The sequence below is a fragment of the Heterocephalus glaber genome, unplaced genomic scaffold (genome assembly GCF_053883595.1).
Source record: "Heterocephalus glaber isolate CG9 unplaced genomic scaffold, H.glaber_assembly_v1.0 deba00001497, whole genome shotgun sequence".
In the NCBI taxonomy this organism is placed as follows: Eukaryota; Metazoa; Chordata; class Mammalia; order Rodentia; family Bathyergidae; genus Heterocephalus; species Heterocephalus glaber.
In genome coordinates, this window is record NW_028258320.1 from 65,356,836 (window position 1) to 65,379,257 (window position 22,422).

The 22,422-nt window shown below is 45.2% G+C and overlaps 2 protein-coding genes across 2 annotated transcripts in view; one reads left to right on the top strand and one right to left on the bottom strand.

Annotated features, from left to right (window-relative positions):
• The window catches only part of Grk5 (G protein-coupled receptor kinase 5), a 221,401-nt gene extending 216,809 nt beyond the window's left edge, over positions 1-4,592 (bottom strand). Inside the window, exon 1 of the mRNA XM_004838829.3 lies at positions 4,272-4,592. Within this exon, the coding sequence (XP_004838886.1) occupies positions 4,272-4,323 (52 nt within the window). The 5' untranslated portion in view covers positions 4,324-4,592. The remainder of the gene's footprint in view (positions 1-4,271) is intronic.
• A 250-nt stretch (positions 4,593-4,842) lies between these two features.
• The window catches only part of Prdx3 (peroxiredoxin 3), a 35,104-nt gene continuing 17,524 nt past the window's right edge, over positions 4,843-22,422 (top strand). The window contains exons 1-2 of the mRNA XM_004838830.4: positions 4,843-5,008; positions 13,958-14,071. The gene's annotated coding sequence lies outside the window, so the exon portion shown is untranslated. The remainder of the gene's footprint in view (positions 5,009-13,957; positions 14,072-22,422) is intronic.

Below are 22,422 nucleotides of genomic sequence, written 5' to 3' on the forward strand. Positions count from 1 at the left end.
TCCAAGTTGTAAGCACTGAAAAGGAAACTTCAAAAAAAAAAGGCAGTTTCATTTAACAGCATCGTGTTTAACAGCCCAGGCTGCTTTCATACAAGCTGAGGAGTCTTTTTCAGGATGAAAGCTGTTACTCTCCTGTACTTTTTAAGACTAAAGGAATGAGTCCGCCTCTCTGCAGAGCAGTCATGGACTATGAGCTTCAGTATTCCCACCTTCGCGTAACTTAAGACAGCCACATTCTACTTCAGCATCACTAGAGGTGCAAGGGAAGAGATGGGGTGGGCTCTGGCTTGGGCCCTGCTGTGGAATGCCAGGTCTGCCGGTCCAAGGCAGAGCCTGCCCCTCCCAGGGCTGGATGCCAGTACACTCCCTCCTGCTGCCCTCTCTAACCTCTCCTCTGGCCCCCAGCTTCACATTTCCCCACATTCCTAATCTCAATCATCAGGAATATCCAGGCCAACAAGTCACCGAGTTATCTGAGAAAATGGTTCTTACACGGTTTGGTTTTTGGCAATTGTGACAAATGGCGAAGTTATTATGTTCCTAACTTCTCTGTCAGTGCTTGCTAGGCTCAGGCTCAGGAAAATGTGATCAATACCCCTTCTGATATCTTTATTGATCAGATATGGCTACTGCTGGCCTGAGAAGAAAGGAAAGGTGGGCCCTTGCAAAATTTCTTCTCACCACTGCTCAGTCAGTATGAAACAGATTGAGATGGTGAGAAAAAGCAAAAACTCTTACTGTGATAAAAAAGACACAAAAAGCATTCTGCAAACACTCTTTCTCACTACCATTATTTCAACACTGGCTTGCCTGCCAATTTTCTGAGATTCTGAAATGTAAACAGATAGAAGAGTTAGTCTGGGCATCTTTTTCATTAAATGCTTAATCACTTAGCTCATTTCCATAAATTGGCATGAGTTCAGTCTCGACTTACTTCTTTTTTCCTTAACCATTTCTTAGGAGACTAATCTGAAGTCCCTAAGAGTGCTTGTTTTTTGTTTTGAGATAGAGTCCAGCAGCTATGTAGTCCAGGCTGGCCTGGAACTTGCAGTGACCCTCCAGCCTCAGCCTCTGAGTACTGGGCTTACAGTCGTGTGCCACCACACCTGGCCATCTTTTCTCATTTCAAAACAATTGCCACAAATGTACAACTTCCTTGGTATATTTTCTAATTATTTACAATGAATCACTTTTACTCTAGTCCACTAACAGGCTTTCTTATTTCACTGCTACATTAATGTTTTCTATTTCATACTTGTTCCATTATGGTATGAATTTAAATATATAATGAACTTACAAGTCATTTGCCTTTAAGGATACATAGTAATATCAAAAGATAGACCCTAAAGTTACCCATCAACATCAAATTAGGGCATTCATGAAGTGTGCCTGTCTTTCTTCAAGGTCTGTCTCTTTATTGTCTGGGACAAATGTGACTTTTACTTGAAAGCCGCATTTTAAATTGTTTACAATGTATCTTGCTAAGTGAACCAAATTAAATTTCACATTTCCCCACTGTACTTCTCATCTATAGCCTTTCATAAGTATCTTTTAAGAAGTGTTTTTAATCATTTTTAACAACTCATTTTTTTTTTTTACATACTATAAAGTTTGTTACCCATTTCACTAACCTGGCTGAAATGTTCCTTTCTGAATGTTTAGAGAATATGGTTATTTGGAGAATTATTATATTTAATAGAATGGCTTCAAATAGAGAATTGAAAAGAGAAAATAAAAGGCTTTTATTTCTTAAATCTTCCACAGTAATTAAAATTATTGACACAAATCTCGAATAAACGCCTACCCTTTATTAAATAGAAGGGTTTAAAATTGTGGATTCTCTCTAGAAATAAAAGAGAAAATGGAAGAAATGCAAATTGAAATATGTGGCTGCCACATAAACGATAATGTCTTGCTCACATGTCAGTCTGTTTCTTCTTTTTTTTCTTCGGTACCAGGGATCAAACTCAGGACCTTGCACTTGCCAGGGAGGCGCAGCATCACTGAGCTCACTGAGCTACATCCCCAGCCCGACCTCTCCACTTCTAAGACATCTTCAAGAGCTATTTCTCACCATGACTTAACTACAAAATCCTCACAAAGAAATTTGAAAAATACTTTAAAAGGAAAAAAGTGAAGGACACATTCTTGAGCACTTCTAATTACTGTAATTCTGCCCCACGGGAGTTTGTCATTCCACACACACTTCCAACCTGCTGCTCTCCTCCCTAAGGCTCTGGAAAAGCCAATTTTTTAACCTAGCAAACAAAAAGATCAGCCAGTAAATTCATTTTAGTAAAACACACTGGGAAGAACAACTGGAGAGGGGGCTAACTGATATTACATTGCCCACTCTAAGGAAAACATTTTAAAAGAAGCAACCAAATGCTAAGGGAAGAGGAAAGTATCCCACCAGGCAAACAAAAGTCTAGAACAGCAGACTTGGGGGACAGATTCCCTGGGCAACAAGAGGAACTAGTGACCCTTGCAAGGGCTCCAGCACCATCATATCCAGAGATTTCCCCAGAAAGAATTTCAGAATGGAGGGAGGGTAAAAACTTTCCCAGCCCCGTGAACCTGAGATGTGCAACTGGGTCCCACCACTAGGTGGCTGGCTGCAAAGGCTGCAGCCGGGGGGCTTTCTCCCCCTCTTCCCTCCAGGACTGTCCAGTCCAGCCCACAGGAGAGCTCAATAGCCCCACCTTGATCTAGTTCACTAAAAATGTCAGATTAGGGGGCTAAAAAAAAAAGAAAAAAGGAAAAATCCCTCAGGCTTTAGTCTGAAGTCACCAAGTAACAGTCTCCCCTAGAAATCTGTTCACACCAAAGCTGAGTGAACAGAAATTGGAGAGAGATGATCTTGCATATTTTAAACTCTGCTCAGTATTTTCAGAGCACTGCTTCTTTCGGGGATTTCAAAATAAACCTTCCGGTGGCTACGTTCGAGCTGCTCTGAAGGGACAAGCAACCATAAAAGTGCGACCTGGACACCCGGGCGAGTGGCTGAAAACCAGTCCAAGGTGGGCAGTGCATCACCCAGACACACAGCCTGTACTGAGCCACAAGGTGATGGAATGGGCTGGATAAACATGAATCGTTTTATTGCTGGCCAGAAATCCTTCCTTCATTCATCAAAGTGGGTGAATGAAAATATTAAGAAGTAGGTATGGCATTTTCATAGGTTGCTTACTGAGGATTCCTCTAAAGTCAAGACCTTACTTAGCTTGCCTTCTACCTTGGGTATCAAATAAAACCTCCTCCCAGGAAAGGGAAAACCACTTCCTTTTTTTATAAAAAACTGTACACCAGGGCCCAAATCTTGACAAAAGAGATGTTACATAAATTCCAAGTATTCCTAAATATCCATGTTTATACACACATAACACAATCTTTTCAGAAAGCAGTTAAGTTTCAAGGCCACTTTTTTCTTTCTTTTTCATCTCAAGGAAGAGTCAAAATACGTGCTGATAGGTAAGACTTAAGATCTAACCCACTCCATTTAGAGGATACTTCCTGCTAGCTACATGCAGGAAATCTGATCATTTGCATCTGAAATGAGTGAAGCACCAGCACTCTTACCTTCCTTAACTAAGACAAAACTAAACAGTTCCGGCATCTGGCCCCCCAACCCCAGAAAAAAATAATCACCACATCTGAAATCCTGAATTATTTTCTAGATGATTTGTACAGCCATCGTTTCATTACTCTATAAACTGGCTAATTCCTTAACATCTTACTTTGCCTTTAAAAGGCTTCCTTCCACACGACGGGATTTCCCTAAGACACATTTCCCAGCGGATGGTTTCCAGCAAATAGTCTCTATCAATTCAGCCTGCACAGGCAGACTTGGCTTCTGCTAATTCTAACACCCCCCTCCCACCATACACACACACCAAATCACACTTACAGAACCAACCATCCCGGACCGACTCAGAAAGCTATCTTATTTTCACGTTTGCCCGTCTCTCCCTGAAAGAATGCTCTTCCAACTGACCTTTCAACAGCTGCTGAGATGGCAAGATCTGCAGGGTCAGAGCTGGAAACTAAGGGGATATTTCAGCATCCTAATCCCTGCAGCCTACTCTGCCCAAGTCCAATTTCTCGGAGACCAAGGGCAGAAGCCCCGCAGCGTTTGCAGAGCAGCTCTCCGAGCTGTCCCGCCGCGACCGACTCGCCGCGGGCATCCCGCACACGCACGGCCACAGCCCACGCGCCGCCGGCACCGCATCCCGGCCCGGCGACTGCTCCAGGCACGCACCGGCCCCGCTTACCTTCCCTGGCTTTCAGCAAGACCGTGTTGGCCACGATGTTTTCCAGCTCCATTGACAGTCGGCGGTCAGCGAGGGAGCCGGCCGGCGGGGCTGTCAGCGCCTGGGTGCTGCCGCTGCTCGGGCCGCCGCCGCTGCTGCCGGAGCCGGGAGCTAGCAGCCCGCCTCGCCTACCGCATTATTCCTGCTCCGAGCCCTCGAGTTTTCCCCCTCTGCACAGAGGAGCCGCAGCCGCCGCTTCTTCCTCCCTCTGTGTCCCCCCTCCCCCCTCCCTCCACACTCTCCCCCCCACCCCCCACCCTCCGCGTGTCTCTGTCACTCCATTCTCCTCCCCTCCGGCTCCCTCGGATGCTTTAATGCCTCGGATGCTTCAGCCTCCCCTCCGTCCCTCCCGGGGGTGTGGTACTCGCAGGCTCGGGCCGCCGCACTACGCAGGCGCAGGCTCGGACGCGCCTCCCGCCTCGGCGCAAGTGGCTCGAGGCCTATTGGGAGTCGTAGTCCTCGGTGCGCCAGGGCGGGGCGAGCTGAGGCAGCAGGCAGAGTCTGGCCGGCCCTCGACTGAGGGCGCCGGAGACACGCCCTGCACGGCGCCGAGAGCGGAGGTGGCCGCCGCCCGGCCGGCAGGCTAGTCAAAAGCACCCCAGGCCCGCGGGAGCCTCCGGTCCCGGGGTGCGGGCCCGCTCGCCTCCTTCCCGCCCTGTCCAGAGCCGGGAACACGGAGTCCTCAGGCCACGGCGGCGGTAGGCGAAGCGCCCCGGCCAAGCGGGAACAGGGCGGGAGCCGTGGGGGTCCGGGTCGCTCAGGCGGGAGTACAGTCAGCCCGCTGCCCACCTGGGGCCCTGTGGGTCCACGAGTGAGCCGCTGGGCGCCGGAGCCGGCATTCGCCCGCCCGCCCGGCCGCTGCCTGCTGTCTCGCACGCACACGTGCCAAGTCGCTCACAGAGCTGCACTTTGTTTGCTTGGAAGGCGGGAAGGGCTCCGCGACTCGGCGGCGACTCGGCGCCTGCCTCGGTGTTGGCGCAGCCCGAGCGCCCCCAGCCGGCTGCGGGTCCACGCGGATCGCGCCTCGGCAGGGATCTGAGCGTGGGAAGCGGCACGCTGTGCTAGTAAAACGTCTTGCAGCGCGCCCGCCCCGCCAGCCAACAATCTTCATTACAGCTGGACTCGCTCAGATAGCCTGAGTAATAGCAAGTCTGCAGTGTGGAGTGTTCATGAGGAACAGGCAGACCAGCGCCAACTCTGCATGGAAGTGTGTTCAAATTCTGGCTTTTTTATGTTGGGACTCCTAGATCCTTCCTCTGTTAATGCTCTGAACATCAGACTCCAGATCTAGGCCCAGTCCCGCTCCTTTGCTTTCTCCGAAAACCCTCGTGCCAGGAAATGGACGTTCTCTCGTCACCTGGGGTCTGCACTCTTGTCCTTTGGGCTGGGGACTGGGCCGCTTGGCCCCAGGGAACAATGAACCCTTTGCCTTCTCTGCTTCTGAGTCTTGCGGGCCGGATATCCGTTCTGAAGCCAACCCTGGGCCGTCTCTGTCCAAAAGGAGGAAACTTTCTGTCTCCAGGGCTGCCAGGAAGTAGCAGGGAGGTGCTGAGAGAAACAGAGAACAATTATTCATTGGAGAATATAAAAAAATTAATAGCCTTTCCAGGCCTTCGAAGCTGGATTCTAACAGCCCAGGATTGTCTTCTTTCCTGGTGGATATATCCGACGCCACCAGTTCCTGTTGTCTAGATTTGGGTCAGTGGGTCTCCCTGGGCCTCACTTAACCTGTCTGCAAAGTTTGCGTGTCAGAAGGCAGGGAGCTGAGCTTGGGCCCCTTTCATTCCCGGAAGTATTGTTCGAAGCCACCCAGGCTTGCTCTTTGCTACAGAGCACATGCCCAGAGCCATAACTTGTGATGAAATGATGGATCTCGAAAAGAGAGCCACTTAAAGCTGGCAGCATCGTAGAGCCCACCAACTACAGTGGGCCACTTGCCCACAGCCTAGGGCCGGATCCGACCAAAGTTTATTTGGGTGACATTAAAAAATAAATAAATTTGAATATTTTTAAGTGGCTTGTGCTCCATAACAACCTGGTTAGGTTTCTTGTGCTTACAAATGCTGGGGCTCTTATAACAAAGCAGATGCTGGTTAAAATGCAGACCTATGTCTGGGGCAAGTCCTGAAATTCTGTTATTTCCAACAAACTCTAAGGTTCTGCCAATCCTGCTGGTCAGTAGCCTACACTGAGTGTCAAGGCTCTGCAGTTAACCTTAATCCTCACCACTCTACTGAAGTCAACAGTGATTTTACCTATCTGGCCTTATGGACATTTGAATTTGCAACCTTGGAAACCTCTGCCTGTCTCCCTCATTTTATTGATGTGAAACAGACCCAGAGAGAATAAGTGAATCCTGCTGGCCACTCAGCAAATAGATGTTAGCCTATCCAATTTTCTATTCACTACAGGTAATGCATCGTGGCTACAAAATAAATGATTGTATGTCAAGTATCTGCTTCTATGAGGAAACAAGGGCATTCCAGTGCAAGAATGGAACAACAATGGCTAGCATTTACTCAACCCCAACACAGGGCCTGGCCCTGTGCTATTTGTTTTGTATTGATTATCTCATTGAACATAGCATCTGCATGTGATAGGGAACATAGCTCTATTTTTCAGACAAAGAAGGTTTATTATTTTACTAAGGTCACACATAACTAATAATAAAAGACCTGGGATTTGAACCCAGCAGCTGACTCAGAATCTGTACACTTAATTTCTGCATGGCTCAGGCTGGCTGGCACAACTTGGTTGTGACTGTTATGTTTGGCTGCCAGAGTAAACTTGTAAAAGGGCAAATGAGGCAGTTGACTAAATGAGTAAGACATAAGGGAGGTTTCATTCCAGTCCATAATTCCACCATTATATGTACAATTAACTACATTACCAACTCAGTCCTCATGAAAAATGGGCTTGCTTCGAAGGTAGTTTGTTGGGCCAGGGATTTAGCTCAGTGGTTCCGGCGCCTGCCTCACAAGTGCAAGGTCCTGAGTTCGATCCCCGGTACCAAAAAAAAGAAGCTTAAGTCAGCCAAAGGTAGTTTGTTAAGGGCCAGGGATTTAGCTCTGTGGTTCCGCCACCTCCCTTGCAAGTGGAAGGACCTGAGTTCAATCCCCGGTACCGAAAAAAAGGTAGTTTGTTAAGTATCTAACTAAGCAGGGAATCATTGACAGCCAGCTGAGAACAAGAGCAGAAACCGAAATGGTGGTACAAGTAACAGTGAGAGAAATAAGAATATGCCAAAGACAAGCACTGACTTCCAGTTGCACTCAGCTGAGCCAGAAATGCAAAACACACAGGGAATCTCATTCTTCTGTGAGCACCTGTATCTCCCATGGATATAGATGCAATTTGTTATTCTGGAAAGCCACAACCTATATTCTTTGTAAAATAAGGGTTCCTTTTGTCTGAATAATCAGGTTGGCTCTGCTAGAGATGGAGTTTTCATCTTTTGCTTGCCTTTCAGTTTGTAGATCCTCAGGAAGCAGTTGCAAAGAGACCTTTCTTTCTCTTATTCCCTTCTTCGAAGTTTATGAAGGCAATTTCCCTGGGAGCTCACGACTAGGAAGGAACACAGACTGGCAGACAGACTCCCTCCATGGTGGAAGAAAGGCCATCATAGAGACATACACAAAGGACTTTGCAAGCAGAGAGGAAGAACTCGTGTCAGGTTCCTAGGAATTCTAAGACAAGACAATGGGAGCTGAAAGTGGGTTGGAGGCATGAGGCTTCCTGTTAATATTCCCTACACCCTAAAAAGCCCTTCATCAATGGACCCCAGCCAGCAGTTAACAAATTTGACATTAGAAATGTTGCCGTGCAGTAAACCACCTATCATTCTTTTGGTGACTTAATGGTTGGTTTTTTTTTTTGGTACTGGGGATTGGACCTTGCACTTGCAAGGCAGGTGGCAGAACCACTGAGCTAAATCCCTGGCCCAACTTAATGGTTTTAATGTTGGCTCACTTTAAAATTTGGTTTTTTTGGTACCGGGGATCAAACTCATGTCCTTGCGCTTACGCAGCAGGCGGCGAAACCACTGAGCTAAATTCCCAGCCCCTCACTTTAAAATTTTTTAAAGTCTTCTGTACAGTATTAGTCTATTTCCTGTTGCTAATAACACAGTTTCCTAGACTGGGTAACTTTTAATTAAAAGTTGATTTTGGCTTACAGTTCTGGAAGTTGAAAGTTAAGGAGCCACATTTGGTGATGTCTCTTGCTGGCAGAATCCTGAAATGGTATACAGTGTCACGTGATGAGAGACAAGAGACATGGAGCATGTATGTCCTTTGGTTCTGAGCATCAGGTTAAGTTTCCACTCTCTTAACACTTCATAATGGGGATTAAACATCAACATAAATTTTGGAAGTGATAAGCCATATTAAAGTCCAGGTATCATTTTAACCAGTGACATCTGTGAGGAGTTATAAAAGTACCACACTCTGGGAAAAACTGATGACCTCCAAGCCTCATGAGAAATCTTTGTAGTCTTTGGTTTCAAGATGAATTGGTTGATCTTAATCTTCTGGGAGGCTTCACCCTGGTATTGCCAAGTGATTGTTAACCTATAGAGACGTCTAGACACTCAGCTCCACAACAAGACATACAGGGTCAGCTGGTTTGCATCACTTCTCCACAGCAAGTTCTAAAGAGATTCAAGCTAAAATGCTCTTGCCTACTGATGGTCCCAGCTACATGTGGTCTCCAAACTCCTGGCACTGTAGCAGTTTAACAGGACCTCACTATTACCCAAGCTGGCCTCAAACTTGCAATCCTCCTGCCTCATCCTCCTCAGCAGCTAGGAGTACACACTTGAGCCACCATGCCTGGCTCTAACATGTTCTTTCTTAGTAAAAAATAAAGGGCCCCTTCCCTGATGCCATGTTTATGTAGGAGGCTCTTGATAGGAGCCTTAGTGCAGCCCTGAACTGTCGTAAAGCTTAATGAGACCACTTCCTCAGTCTTGCCACACACAGACCCTTTCTCCAGTACCCTATCCCATTACTGTACCCAGAACCTTGATTCCTAGCCCAATCCTATAAGGCAGGTACTGTCTAAAGACATTGTCAGCTCCATTGTGTATAGAGGAAACTGAGCCACAGAGAATTTTTTGCCAGAGGTCAAAGTGTGGGATAAGGCTAGTTATTTGGTGAGTGTCTACCTTCTCTATGTAGAGACCTGAAATATGTCTTTTTTTTTTTTGTACCAGGGATTGAACTCAGGACCTTGTGCTTAAAAGGCAGGCACGGTGCCACTGAGCTAAATCCCCGGCCCCTGAAATATGTCTTTTTCACCTTTTGAGTCTCTTCACTATAGAGCCCAGTAAGTGCTTATACATAGTGAGCATTTGGCAATATTTGCTTGTACCACATATGGGATGACCAGCCCCACCTACTTATACCACAGGATTCTAGTTATACCATGCTAGTTAACTATCAAAATTAAGATCAGATCAGAGTTTGAGAAAAGTAGGGGAAACTAGCCTCCTGGAATAAGGTTCATCTGGTACAGAAAACCAAAGGCAATGCCCAGCCCCCAGGGCTTCCAGCTTTCTTATTGGACCTCTGTCCTCAAATCTGCTATCAACCCAGTGATTCACCTGGTTATTTTTTTTTTTTTTGAACTGGTATTTAAACCCAAGACCTTTGCACTGAACTACATCCTCAGCCCTTTTATATTTTTATTTTTATCTTTTTATTTTTTTACTTTTTCCAGTACTGTTGATCGAACTCAGGACCTTGCACTTGCCAGGCAGGTGTGCCTTTTTTATTTTTCATTTTGAGACAGAGTCTCACTAAATTGTTAAGGCTGGACTTGAATTTGCAATGCTCCTGCCTCAGCCTCCCAGAATGCTTGGATTACAGGTGTGCACCACCACACCCAGCTAGTCACCTAATTTTTTTTTTTTTTTTTTTTGGTACTGGGGATCGAACTCGGGTCCTTGCCCTTTTGAGGCAGGCGGCAGAACCACTGAGCTAAATCCCTGGCCCTAGTCACCTAATTTTAAAAGAAACTAGGCATACCAGTTTCAATTCAGTTTTCAGGCTGACTGAAACAGAAGATACTTGCCCCTAAAATATCTTACAGAAAGTTGAACATTTTTGTTTGGTTTAGTGCTGAGCAATCAATAGGTTTATATGGAAGGAAAATGCTCAACTTGGCAAGGAAAATACACAATAAAAATATAAACCTTAATTTTGCACTTTGAGAGTAAGAGAAGGAAAATAGCCCCTTCTCCAGTAATTTACTTAAAAGCCAATGATGGTGCTTGCTTCGGCAGCACATATATTAAAAGCCAATGATGTTCTGTTAATGTAGATAAGAATCCAAACCATCATCCATTGTATTAGCTTTCCTGTTGTTGAGACACAACACCTAACATCCACAATTTAAAGGAGGAGAGGTTTGATTTGGCTCCTGGTTTCAGGAGATTCAGTACATGATCAGCTGGCTCCAAGGGAGAAACATCATGGTGGAAGAGCATGGCAAGCAAAGCTATTGGATTCAAGACTAGATAGCAGAGCAGAAAAAAGGTGCCAGGAAAGAAGGGCCAAAGGACCAGATACAGACCTCAAAGTGACTCCTCTGTGACCCACCCAGACACATCCAGAAGTGTGCTTTATTAAACCCCTGGGCAGACCTCAAGCCAATAAGGTTGACAGTCCAGCTTCATCACCAGATTCAGTGACCAGCATCTGTCAGGTAATGGCATGACCAAAGCCAAGTCCACTTGTTTTGCAGGGTAGCTTAGAATGGAAATGTGTATACAATCTTAACTAAAGTAGACTGCTTCTTTTTTTTGTTTGTTTGGGGTTTTTTTTGGTACTGGGGATCAAACTCGGGTCCTTGCGCTTGCGAGGCAGGCGACGGAACCACTGGGCTAAATCCCCGGCCCATAAAGTAGACTGCTTCTTAAGGAGGAAGAAGAAACAAGCAGAGTTGAGTGGAACTATAGGAATATTTGTAACCACATGACTCATAGGTGAGGTGGGTTCACAGGACAATCTTAATGCTACAAGAGTATAAACTTTCTTTTGCTCCAGAGACTCTGGGCCAAATTATCTTGGAAACCTTAGAACAAAACTTACCATCCTATGATAGGCCATGTCAGACATATGGGTATTTATTTGACCCAAAAGAAGGAGGACATGATTTTCCCTCATTGAAGTCTCAGCTAACAAGTTATATGCCAAGTGGAAGCTATCGAGTACTTGCAGTTTTAAAAGTGTACTGCTTTACACCAGTTGGGTTTGGGTTTTTTTCGGCAATTCTGCAGAATAGAGTATAATAGATAATTTGCCCAGTTGATTTGGGGCAGCCAGCTCCCTGCTGTAGTAACATCTCAAAGCAGAGCCACGGGCTGCATACCACCGAAATGAGCTATGCAGAAGAAGCTGGCAGTTGTAGTAGGAGCTCTCATTCCTATAGCTGTCAGTCCCTCCATGGAGACAGGATGCCATCTAGCATAGACTCGGGGAGCTGCAGCCAATTCCACAGGGCAAAAATATGTCTTGGGCTCCTCACTGTAGTCTCCAATGAGTCCTTGAGTATACAAAGCCATTTGCCACTTATTGCAAAGGAAATTCTGCTCATGAATGGTTATTGGGTCATAGAATATGCCTGTTTTATAGCTCAAGCCCTACATCCCTGGTGTGCTCCAGGATTCTACTAGGATATCAGTCTCCATAGGAATCTAACTTCTCTGTTTCTCCATGAGGCAGAATGGATTTGCCTGGAAAGACTCTGATTGTCTGTTGTAGTCCATTCGGGCTGCTATAACAAAATGCATACCTTGGACCAGAGACCTTTATTGCTCATAGTTTGGGAGGCTGGAAGGCCAAAATCAAGGCATCAGCAGATGTGGTGCATTTGCCAAGGGCTCTCTGTTTCATAAGTGGTTGGCTTCTGGCTGTGTTCTCACATGGCAGAAGGGACAAATTGTCTCAGGCTTCCTTTATAAGAGCATTGATCCCATTCATAAGGACTCTATCCTCATGACCTAATCTCTGCCCAAAAGCCCCACCTCTTAATATTAGCACATGAATTTTAGGTGGACACAAACGTTCAGACCATAGCATTGTTAAATAGGTAGAAACACTAGGTACGAATCTCAAAAGGCACAAAGGTTGTGGAGAGAAACCACAGTGGAAGGCAGGTCAAGCTCCCTCCTTCCCCAGTCACCCATAACCCTCTCCAAACACAGCCAGCGATTTCATTTTCCTCTGTGTCACCCCAGAGATGATGTATGAATACATAAACATATGCATACATTCTTTCTATAATGGAAGCCAAGAATGTATCCTTTCATGATACATCTTGGAGAGCACTCCATACGGGACTACATTGGGCTGCCTTATTCTTTTTTTTTTTTTCCTTTGGAACCAAGGCTCAAACTCAGGACCTTGTACTTGCCAGGCAGGCGCAGTGCCACTGAGCTACATCCTTGGCCCTGCCTTGTCTTTTTAAGTACAGCAAGACATTGATTCCATCACATGGTTGTACTACAACTCATTTAATTAGTCACGTACTGATAAATATACTTATGATTTTCCATCTTTTTCTGAAAGAAATACTGATTTTTCTAAGAGTTAATGAGCAGGGCCGGGGAGTTAGCTCAGTGGTGCCACTACCTGGCTCACAAGCACAAGGGCCTGAGTTCAGTCCCCCAGTACCAAAAAACAAAAACAGGACAAAAAACAAAAGAGTTAATGAGCACTTTTTTGTCATTAATCTTTTAAATTACAGTAAAATAAAATTCACTTTTTACTCTTTACTTTTGAGTTTAGACATATGCGTATACTTGTTTAATCACCAGCACAACCAAGATATAAAATAATGTCATTACCGTGGATTTTTTTAACATTATTACCTTCTTTCTTTCTTTTTTTTTTTTTTTTGGTAGCGGGGATCGAACTTGGGTCCTTGCACTTGCGCAGGTGGCAAAACCACTGAGCTAAATCCCCAGCCCTATTACCTTCTTTCTTAAAAAAAATTTGAGTTCCTAAGAAAGTGAAACATAAAATTATAGACCTCAGCAATTCTATTTGTAGTTATCTACCCAAGACAATTAAAACTGTACATCCCCACAAAAACTTATACATAAATGTTCATAGAAACACTATTTACAATAGCCAAATAATGAAAATAACCCAAATGGTCATTAACGAATTAATAAACAAAATGTTATATAGCCATACAGTGGAATATTATTCAGCCATAAAAAGGAATGAAGTAATAATCCATGCTAGCAGGTAGATGAAACTCAAGAACATTTTGTTAAGTATAAAAGCTAGTTGCAAAAGGACAGATATTGTACTGTTCCATTTTTTAAAAATATCCAGAAAATCCACAGAGACAAAAGCATAGATTAATGGTTATCAGGAACTAGAGTGGTTAGAATGGGAAGTAAACTGCATAATGGGTATGGGGCTTTTTGAGGGGGTGATAAAAATGTTTTGGGACTAGGAAGAGCTGGTGGTTGTCCAGCATTATGAAAAGCAAGTGAATCACTCCTCAAAAAAAAAGAAAATTAACCATTTTTAAGGGAACAATGCATTTGCCCCACTTGGGAGGGGCCAAAGATAAGGACAAAACTGAACAGCATCTTCAATTTCAGCACAATCTCTTGTCCATCTCTCCCCCAGTATCTTGAGCCCTTGGGGGCAGGAAGAACTGCGTCTCCCTGTACAAGATTTGGGATTCTCCATCAGTAGTCTACAGAGTGGAAAGATAGAGGCCATCAGAAGGCTTTGAAAACGGTAAGGTTCTGCCCTTCTGTTGCATGTTTTGTGACAAGGCACCAGTATTTTTGAAATGATGAGTAAAAGGGGTAAACTCTTGAGCCCGACTATTTTTTCACTGCAGTAGGTATGGAGAAAAAGATCATCCAATGGAGAGGAAGGCCCTTTTGTTTAGGGAAGACACTTTGAGGGGCTTTTAGTTAATAGAAAATCAAGCCAACTTCCTACCCCTGTATGGAGAAGTTGGTAACAATGAGGAGATAAACTTTGCTGCCAGGGTTGGTGGGTAGCTCCGTGGTAGCTTCCTTAGATCCAGGAAGCCGTGGGTTCGATCCCCAATACAGTAAGTCCCCAACCTAAGAACATTCGAACTGTGCACTTTCACAGGTACAAGTGGACCTTACATTATGAACATTTGTAGATGAGAGTAAATCACGAAAGTAGCTCAGGTGTGTATTGGACATTGTCACAGCTATGTGTGTTCACTGTACAGTGCAGTAGTGCATAGTAGTGCAGTGCTCAGTCAGAGACCAGGATGTCTGGAAGCAGGAGGAAAAGCAGTGGTGATGTGGAGGGGACTGCTAGGAAGCACAAGCAATAACTATGGAAACAAAAGTGAAAATAATCGAGAGACTGGACAAAGATGAAAAGGTGGTAGATGTCACTCGTTCTTATGAATTGTTCAACCATTGGGGCAATTCTTTTTTTTAATAGCAGAACATTTATTGATACATTTTAGACATACGTGATGATAACACTCATCATAGGGAACTTGTACCTCCATTGGCACAACTCTGAAGAACAAGGACAAGATCATGGAATATGTGAGGTCTGCTGTGCAGCGAAGTCAGTAGCAATATCCAAAAGGCGAGCCAGGCATGGTGGTGCACGCCTGGAATCCTAGCACTTGGGAGGCTGAGGCAGGAGGATCACCATGAATTCAAGACCAGTCTGGGCTACATAGTGAGTTCAAGGCCTGCCTGAACTAGATAGCAAGACCCTATCTTAAAAAAAAAAAAAAGTGGGGCCGGGGATTTAGCTCAGTGGTTCCTCCGCCTGCCTCGCAAGCGCAAAGACCCGAGTTCGATCCCTGGTACCCCCAAAAAAAAAAATGGTAAAGTGCTAGAGGAAATGGAGAAACTTCTCAGTGTGTGGATGCAGGAACAGCATCATTATATGTTTGTGTCAAAGGTGTATAAGACTCACTTTGCCGGACTTACAAATGAATCCAACTTACGTTCTCCTGGAACGGAACTCATTTTTAAATCGGAGACTTACTGTACTACAAAACAAACAAAAAGCTGTGCTGCATAATACTGTAAAAAGATATCTTCATCAGGAGAGGACTGATCTCTGGAGGTTTTTCTCTTTCTGGGAGAAGCCAGGGGCTGGGGTTGGGGAGGAGGACAAGGGTGGAGAAAAAGAGGGAAGACCAAGGGTACATCATGTGGTGTCTCTTCTGGAAGCTAGAACCACATGCAGGCAAGGCAAGGAGATATGGGTACAACCCACATGCCCACCATGGCCCAGTCTGCCGCAAGAGTCCTGCTGCTTTGCTGCCCTCTTACTCAGGAAACTTAACTCTTCTCTTTGCTTGCTTGCTTGCTTTTTCTTTCTCCTTTTCTTTCTCTTCCTTTTTTTTTTTTTTTTTGAGACAGGGTCCCGTTATGTAGTTCAAGCTGGCCTTGAACTCACCATGTAGCCCAGGCTGGGCTTGAACTTGTGGCAATCCTCCTGCCTCAGCCTCTCGAGTGTTGGGATTATAGTCATGCACCATGACACCCAGCTTTCTTTTTCCTTTGTATCCTGCAATACTGGGGACTGAACCAGGCCCTCATGCACGTTAGGCAAGCACTTTACCATTGAGATACATTCCCAACTCTGGTTTTTACTTTGAGACAGGATCTCTCTAAACTGTCCGGCTGGCCTCGAAGCCACAGTCTTCCTACATCAGCCTCTGAATAGCTGAGATTACAGGAGTGTACCTCTACACCTGGTAACACTTTTTCTCCCTTTTTAAGCTAACCATGGGTAGTTTGGTGGTACCACATTTGCCTAACATATTCAAAACCCCGTGTTTGATCCCCAACACCCCGCCAAATCTAACTATGGGGAATAATGATGACCATAGTGGTAAACCACATTTCAGACCTCCATCTACTTCAAACAGACTTCAGCTAAAATTAAAAAGAAAGACACTTGACCATTTCTTAGGTTAATGTAGATTTCTGTTTCCTACTTATTGGGTGTGCAATAGCTTGATATAATGAATTTTTTTTCTTTTTTTCAGATAAAAAATGCACTTCCACTATGTGAACTTTTGTTGGATGTTTTTACTAGTTCCCTTTTTTTGTTTTTTGGTTTTTTTGTTTTTGGTACCAGGGATCGAACTTGGCTCCTTGCGCTTGTGCAGCAGGCGGTGAAACCACTAAGCTAAATCCCCAGCCCATAATATTTCCCTTTTAATATATGGTTTAATTTCCATCATAAAAATGCACTGCCATATAGATATTGTTTTGCTTTTTCCTTCAGTATAAATCAAATTAGGACATTTTGTAATCTTTATCTCCATGCATGGATCTCAATCATTCAGCAGCCAGGTTTCACTCCAGCTTTTTTGTCTTTTTAGACAAAGTCTTGCTATGTACTTCAGGCTGGCCTTGAACTTGCAGCAATCTTCCTACCTCAGCCTCTCAAATCTTGGGATTACAGATGTGCACCACCACACCTGGCTTTTTTACTTTGAGACAAAGTTTTGCTAAAATGCCTCATACCAAGCACAGAAGTTCAGTTTGGTCTTGAACTTGCAATCCTCCTGTCTTGGCCTCCCAAGTACCTGGGATTACAGGTGTGTGCCTCCACACCAGGGACTGTGATTTTTTGGGGGTTTTTTTCTTCTTTTTCTGGTACTGGGGATTGAGCCTAGGGCCTTTGCATTGGGCTATGTCCGTGGCCCTTATTATTATTATTATTTTTTTTTTTTTTTTTGGTACCAGGGATCGAACTCGGGTCATTGCGCTTGCAGGGCAGGCAGCAGAACCACTGAGCTAAATCCCTAGTCCTCCCTGGCCCTTTTTAAATCTTTTTACTCCGAGACAGGGTCTCTCTAAGTCACTAAATTGCCCAGCCAAGGCTCAAACTTGCGATCCTCCTACCTCAGGCTCCCAGAGTGCCGGGCTCACAGGTATGCACCGCCACACCCAGCTACCAGAGTTGGTTTTTGATTACCAACATTAGCCTGCAAAGGATTGAGTGGTGGTTCTGCCAAATGTTCCCCAGTCACCTCTTCATCCACCAATCAGATTAGAGACCCCTCGTGGGTGCCTAGAGAGCAGTGTGCACGTGTCTTTCATATTCTCCTCATCCCTTTTAGAGCAGCTGGAAGTTTCTATTGCCTTGCCTGGATCTTAGCCACACTGTGAACTTCTTGAGGGCAGAGCCCATGTCATACATAACTTACCTCCAGCCCCAGGGGCTAGGCTGGTCCCTGGCTCCAACAGTTTGTTGAATAAATAAACAGTGGCTGGCATGATGGCCAAAGTGTCCTAAGTGTTCACCCATTCTGGTGGGAAAAATCTTTTTTATTCAGTCTCCTCTAGCTGTCACAACAAGGACACAAATTGGTCCTAAAAAGATGAGCCTGGCATGGTGGTGCATGCCTGTAACCCCAGCACTCGAAGGTGGAGGCAGGAGCATTGCTGTGAGTTCAAGGCCAGCCTGAGCTACATAGAAAGACCTTGTTTCAAAAAGCAAAATAAACGGACCAGGGATTTAGCTCAGTGGGTTCGCCACCTGCTGCACAAGCGCAAGGACCGGAGTTCGATCCCCAATACCAAAAATAAATAAATAAATAAATAAATAAATAAATAAATAAGGGGCCGGGGATTTAGCTCAGTGGTTTTGCCGCCTGCTGCACAAGTGCAAGGACCCAAGTTTGATCCCTGGTACAAAAAAAAAGGGAATAAAATAAAAAGATGAATTGGCTTTGTCTTCATTTCAAAAAGACTAGAAAATAACTGAAATTCTCCCTTCTCAGTTTGGGAGAAAAAAATCTGAACGTAGTAGAGGAGATGGCAAATGAAAAGATATACTCCTTTTTATGATGCTTAGGAAGATACCTCCCTGGAACCACAAGTTAACTTTCGGGTTGCTAGGGCTACAATGAGAGATAGGAAGCATCACTCTGGGTTTTGCTGAGTTCTTCCTCTTTCCATAGCAAAAAGCATTCTCTATTTTTTTTGCCTGCCTTTCTTTCTTTCTTTCTTTCTTTCTTTCTTTCTTTCTTTCTTTCTTTCTTTCTTTCTCTTCCTTTTTCTTCCTTCCTTCCTCCCTTTCTTCCTTTGCTCCCCTCCTTCCTTCTCCCTTTCCCTCCTTCCTTCCCTTAAGTAGAAGTCCTAGCATCACTGTCTCCTGGGGTCAGTCTCAAAGCTGAGCCTTGTCTCCTAGGAAAGGCCTCTCTCTAGCCTTGCCCCCAGCATCTCCTGCAGGATTCTGCTGCTGCAGATCAATCTCCTGAAAGGCAGGCACTGGAGGAGTGGGAGGAGTTGAGGAGTCCTCTTTCAAACCACTGTGAGTTCACCTTTCACAGTCTGAGGACCTCTAGGACTGGGGTGTTGCTCAGCGGTAGGAGCCTGCCTGGCATGTGGAGGCCCTGGGTCCCAGTGCCAGTGCTCAGAGCAAAACCAAATGAAACACTCATGTCGCAGCTTGTTGAGAAGCTCCTGCCACTCAGTCGGCCCTCAGTTCGTGCTCCTTTGTGCTGTGTAGTTCCCTTCTCTGCCCACTCTCAGCATACATTGGCTTTCTCGCTTCTGAGCCTTTCCCCCCCCATCCTTGCTATCTACTCCCTAATCCTTCTTTTAATAGGCCTTTATAGTTTTTAGAGCAGTTTTAGATTCACAGAAAAATCAAGCAAATTACAGAGTTTTCATATACCCTGTGTTAATATTTTTCATCACTATAGCAGAATACCTAAGTCAGGGTATATTATAAAGAAGAGGTTTATTTAGCTCACAGTTCTGGGGGTTTGAGGACTTGCATGTGGTGATGGCCTTCTTGTTGGCATAGTCTCAAGCTGGCAAGGGCATCACATGGCAAGAGGCAGGGAGCCTGCAAGGCTATGTGTGCCTGTCTGGTCTCTCTCCCTCTCCTAATAAAGACACCAGGATGTGATCTTGGAGGCCTCACCCTGAGGACCTTGTCTCTCCCAAGGCCCCGCATCTAAATGCCATAGGTGAATTAAGTTTCCACCCTCCTGATGCCTACAGTGGGGATCAAACTTCACTACATGAGGCTTCAGGCACACTCCAAGCCTGTCCAGCCATAGCTGTCTCCTACCCCAATGTTCCCCGATGTGGACTCCCATGGCACAGCGGTCTATTCCATAGTGAACACGTCTACCTGCGGCGCCATTATTCCAAAGCCTGTGCTTTACATTCACTCTTGACTTTACCCTTCCTGTGGTTTTGACAAATGCATAAGAACATGCATCCGCCACTGTAGTATCCTAGAGAACAGTTTGACTGCCCTGAACATGCTCTGTGCTCTGCCTGTAGGGCCCTCCCCAGCCTCCACCCCCTGGCAACTCTCCCTTTACAGAAAGACCTGCCTCAGTACCAGGCCTGTGCTCTGCGCACAAGCATCTCCATGTGCTGTCTCTTACCCACCTGAAATTGAACAAGCACAGAACTGAACTTCGCCTTCTTCCCTCTAGCCTGGTTCTGGTGAAACACCATCAGGACACCTATTTCAAAATTTGCCACCGTGGCGTTTGGAAAGCAACAGCGCAGGAGTCACCCTCTGAGCTTCTCCCACCCCTCTCCCCTGCAGTGGAATTCTCTGAAGGAGACCGTCATTCTAGAGGTGCTTGTCCTCACCCTACACCCAGGTACAGCAACATCCTCACCTCTGGAGGCTTAGGGGCACAGAGAACCTGAGAAACAGGCCTTGCTCAGCCCCCCAGTTTATTCCTATCAGATCACATCCCTTGTCCAGTCAACCTCCGGTCCACCCATTTTCTCTCTCCTCTCTCTCTCTCATCCCCCTCCTGCTTTTTGCAATACTAAGAGTTGAACCTTCACACTGAGCTACATCCCCAGCCCCCATTTTACCTTTTTTTTTTTCCAGTACCGGGAGTTGAACTCAGGACCTTGTGCTTGCCCGGCAGGCATGGTGCCACTGAGCTACATCCCCAGACACTTTTTTAACTTTTTATTTAGAGGCAGGGCTTCACAAAGCTGCTAAGTTAACCGGGCTGGGCTCAAACTTTGATCTTCCTATCTCAGCCTCCCAGAATGCTGGGGATCACCGACATGCACCACCAGGTCGGGTTCTGTCTTCTCTTCATCAGACCAAAGCAGGAGCATACACAGCTTCACCCATGTCTCTGAATATTCTTTTCTGAAGGCTCCCGTGTCATGTAAAACTTATTTAAAATACTTTGGATGCCTTTCTCGTATTAATCTGGTTTTTATTATGAGGAGTCTCAGTCAGAAACCTAGCAAGGGTAAGAAAAGAAATCTCCCCGCGCTACAGTTCTTCCCCTGCTAACCCCCTAGCAGGTAAAGGTTCTTTCTTCTCCACCTCATTCGCTACCACCTCAGCCCAGGCCGGATGCAATGTTTACAGCTTCCAGGGGTCTCTTAGTGCTCAACAAGGCTTAGAGTAGGGCTCAGTGATAGTGTGCAAAGGAACAAATAAAAAGGCTGAGGTAACCCCCATCATGCAAACATACTATATTATTAATTAATTTGTTTGTTTTTGCGATACAGGGAATTGAACCCAGGGCCTTGCCCATGCTCACCTAGTGCTCTACCACTGAGCTGCACCCCCAGCCTGAGGTATATTTTAAAAGTGGAAACATTAACATCACCAACAATAACAACTACCTGCTCCCATTGCACAAGAGGAGGCTTCTGGGCTGCCAAACCACCCCCGCCAGCACACAGGAGGTGAGCCTTGCAGGCACCAGCAGCACCCCCCCTCCCCCGTCAAAATGAGAAGACACATAAACAAATCTCAAAACCAGACTTCCAGGGGCTGGGGATTTAGCTCAGTGGTTCCGCTGCCTGTCTCAAAAGTGCAAGGTCCCAAGTTCGATCCCCGGTACCAAAAAAGAAAAACAGACTTCCAGATCACCTACAGCAACCCCAAAGGGAAAGGAGATGGAACACTCTGATACTCAACCACCTGGACTCTCTGAACTGGCAACAAAAGAGTATCTGGAGGGCCAAGGATTTAGCTCAGTGGTTCTGGTGCCTGCCTCACAAGCACAAGGTCCCAAGTTCCATCCCCAGTACCAAAAAACAAAAAAGAGGATCTGGAAAAAATGAAATCAGAAATAATTTCTCGGGTAACAGCAGAGATTGTGCTCATAGTGCAAGACATGATTAATAAATCTAGAGAGGAGCTGAGGAACACAATGAAATCCCAACATAGGAAACAAATGGAATCCATAAAACAGATGTAAACAGATTTCCAGGAGATTAAAAACGCCATTGAAAGTCTATGCAGCAGAATGAGCCAATGTGAAGACAGAATTTCAGATATAGAAGACAAGATTGCAATTAGGACCAGGAAAAGAAAAATTGCTTTAAAATTGTAAGGGACCACAAAAAATCAATCCAGCAGCTGCTAGATGATGCAAAGAAGAATAGCATAAGATTGATTGGAGTCAGTGAAGAAACAAGAGAGGCTGGGGATTTGGCTCAGTGGTTTCGCTGCCTGCTGCACAAGTGCAAGGACCCAAGTTTGATCCCCGGTACCAAAAAAAAAAAAGAAAAAGAAACAGGAGAGAGTACAGATGACATAAAAAGCTGTTCACAGAAGTGATGGCAGAAAAATTCCCAAGCAGGGGAAAAGAACTTGACATACAGATAAGTGAGCCATATAGGAATCCAACTAGCCTTGATCAAAAAAATATCTACACGTAGGCATATAATTATTAAGATTCCAGAAACCCAACAGAAGAACAAAATTCTACAAGCAGTGAGAGAAAAGAAACAAATCACATACAAAGGAAAGCCCATCAGAATCACAGCAGACTTCCCAGTGCAAACCCTCAAGGCAAGAAGAGCTTGGAGTGATGTATTTCAAGCCCTAAAACAGCCTCCAACCTAGATTGATGTACCCTGCAAAATTATCTTTTAAAATTGATGAAGAAATGAGATACTTTCATGACAAAGAGCACCTTAGGAACTTCATGAATACCAAGCCAGAACTCCAAAAAATTTTAGACAATATCCTAGGAAAAGACAACGAGGATCACAAGGCCCAGGAAGCTCAGCAGAATGAATCCATCAGGTGCGACAAGAAATTAAGTGCAAAGGGGGAGAATCCAACAAACAGAAAAAGTCATGACAATGATAAGT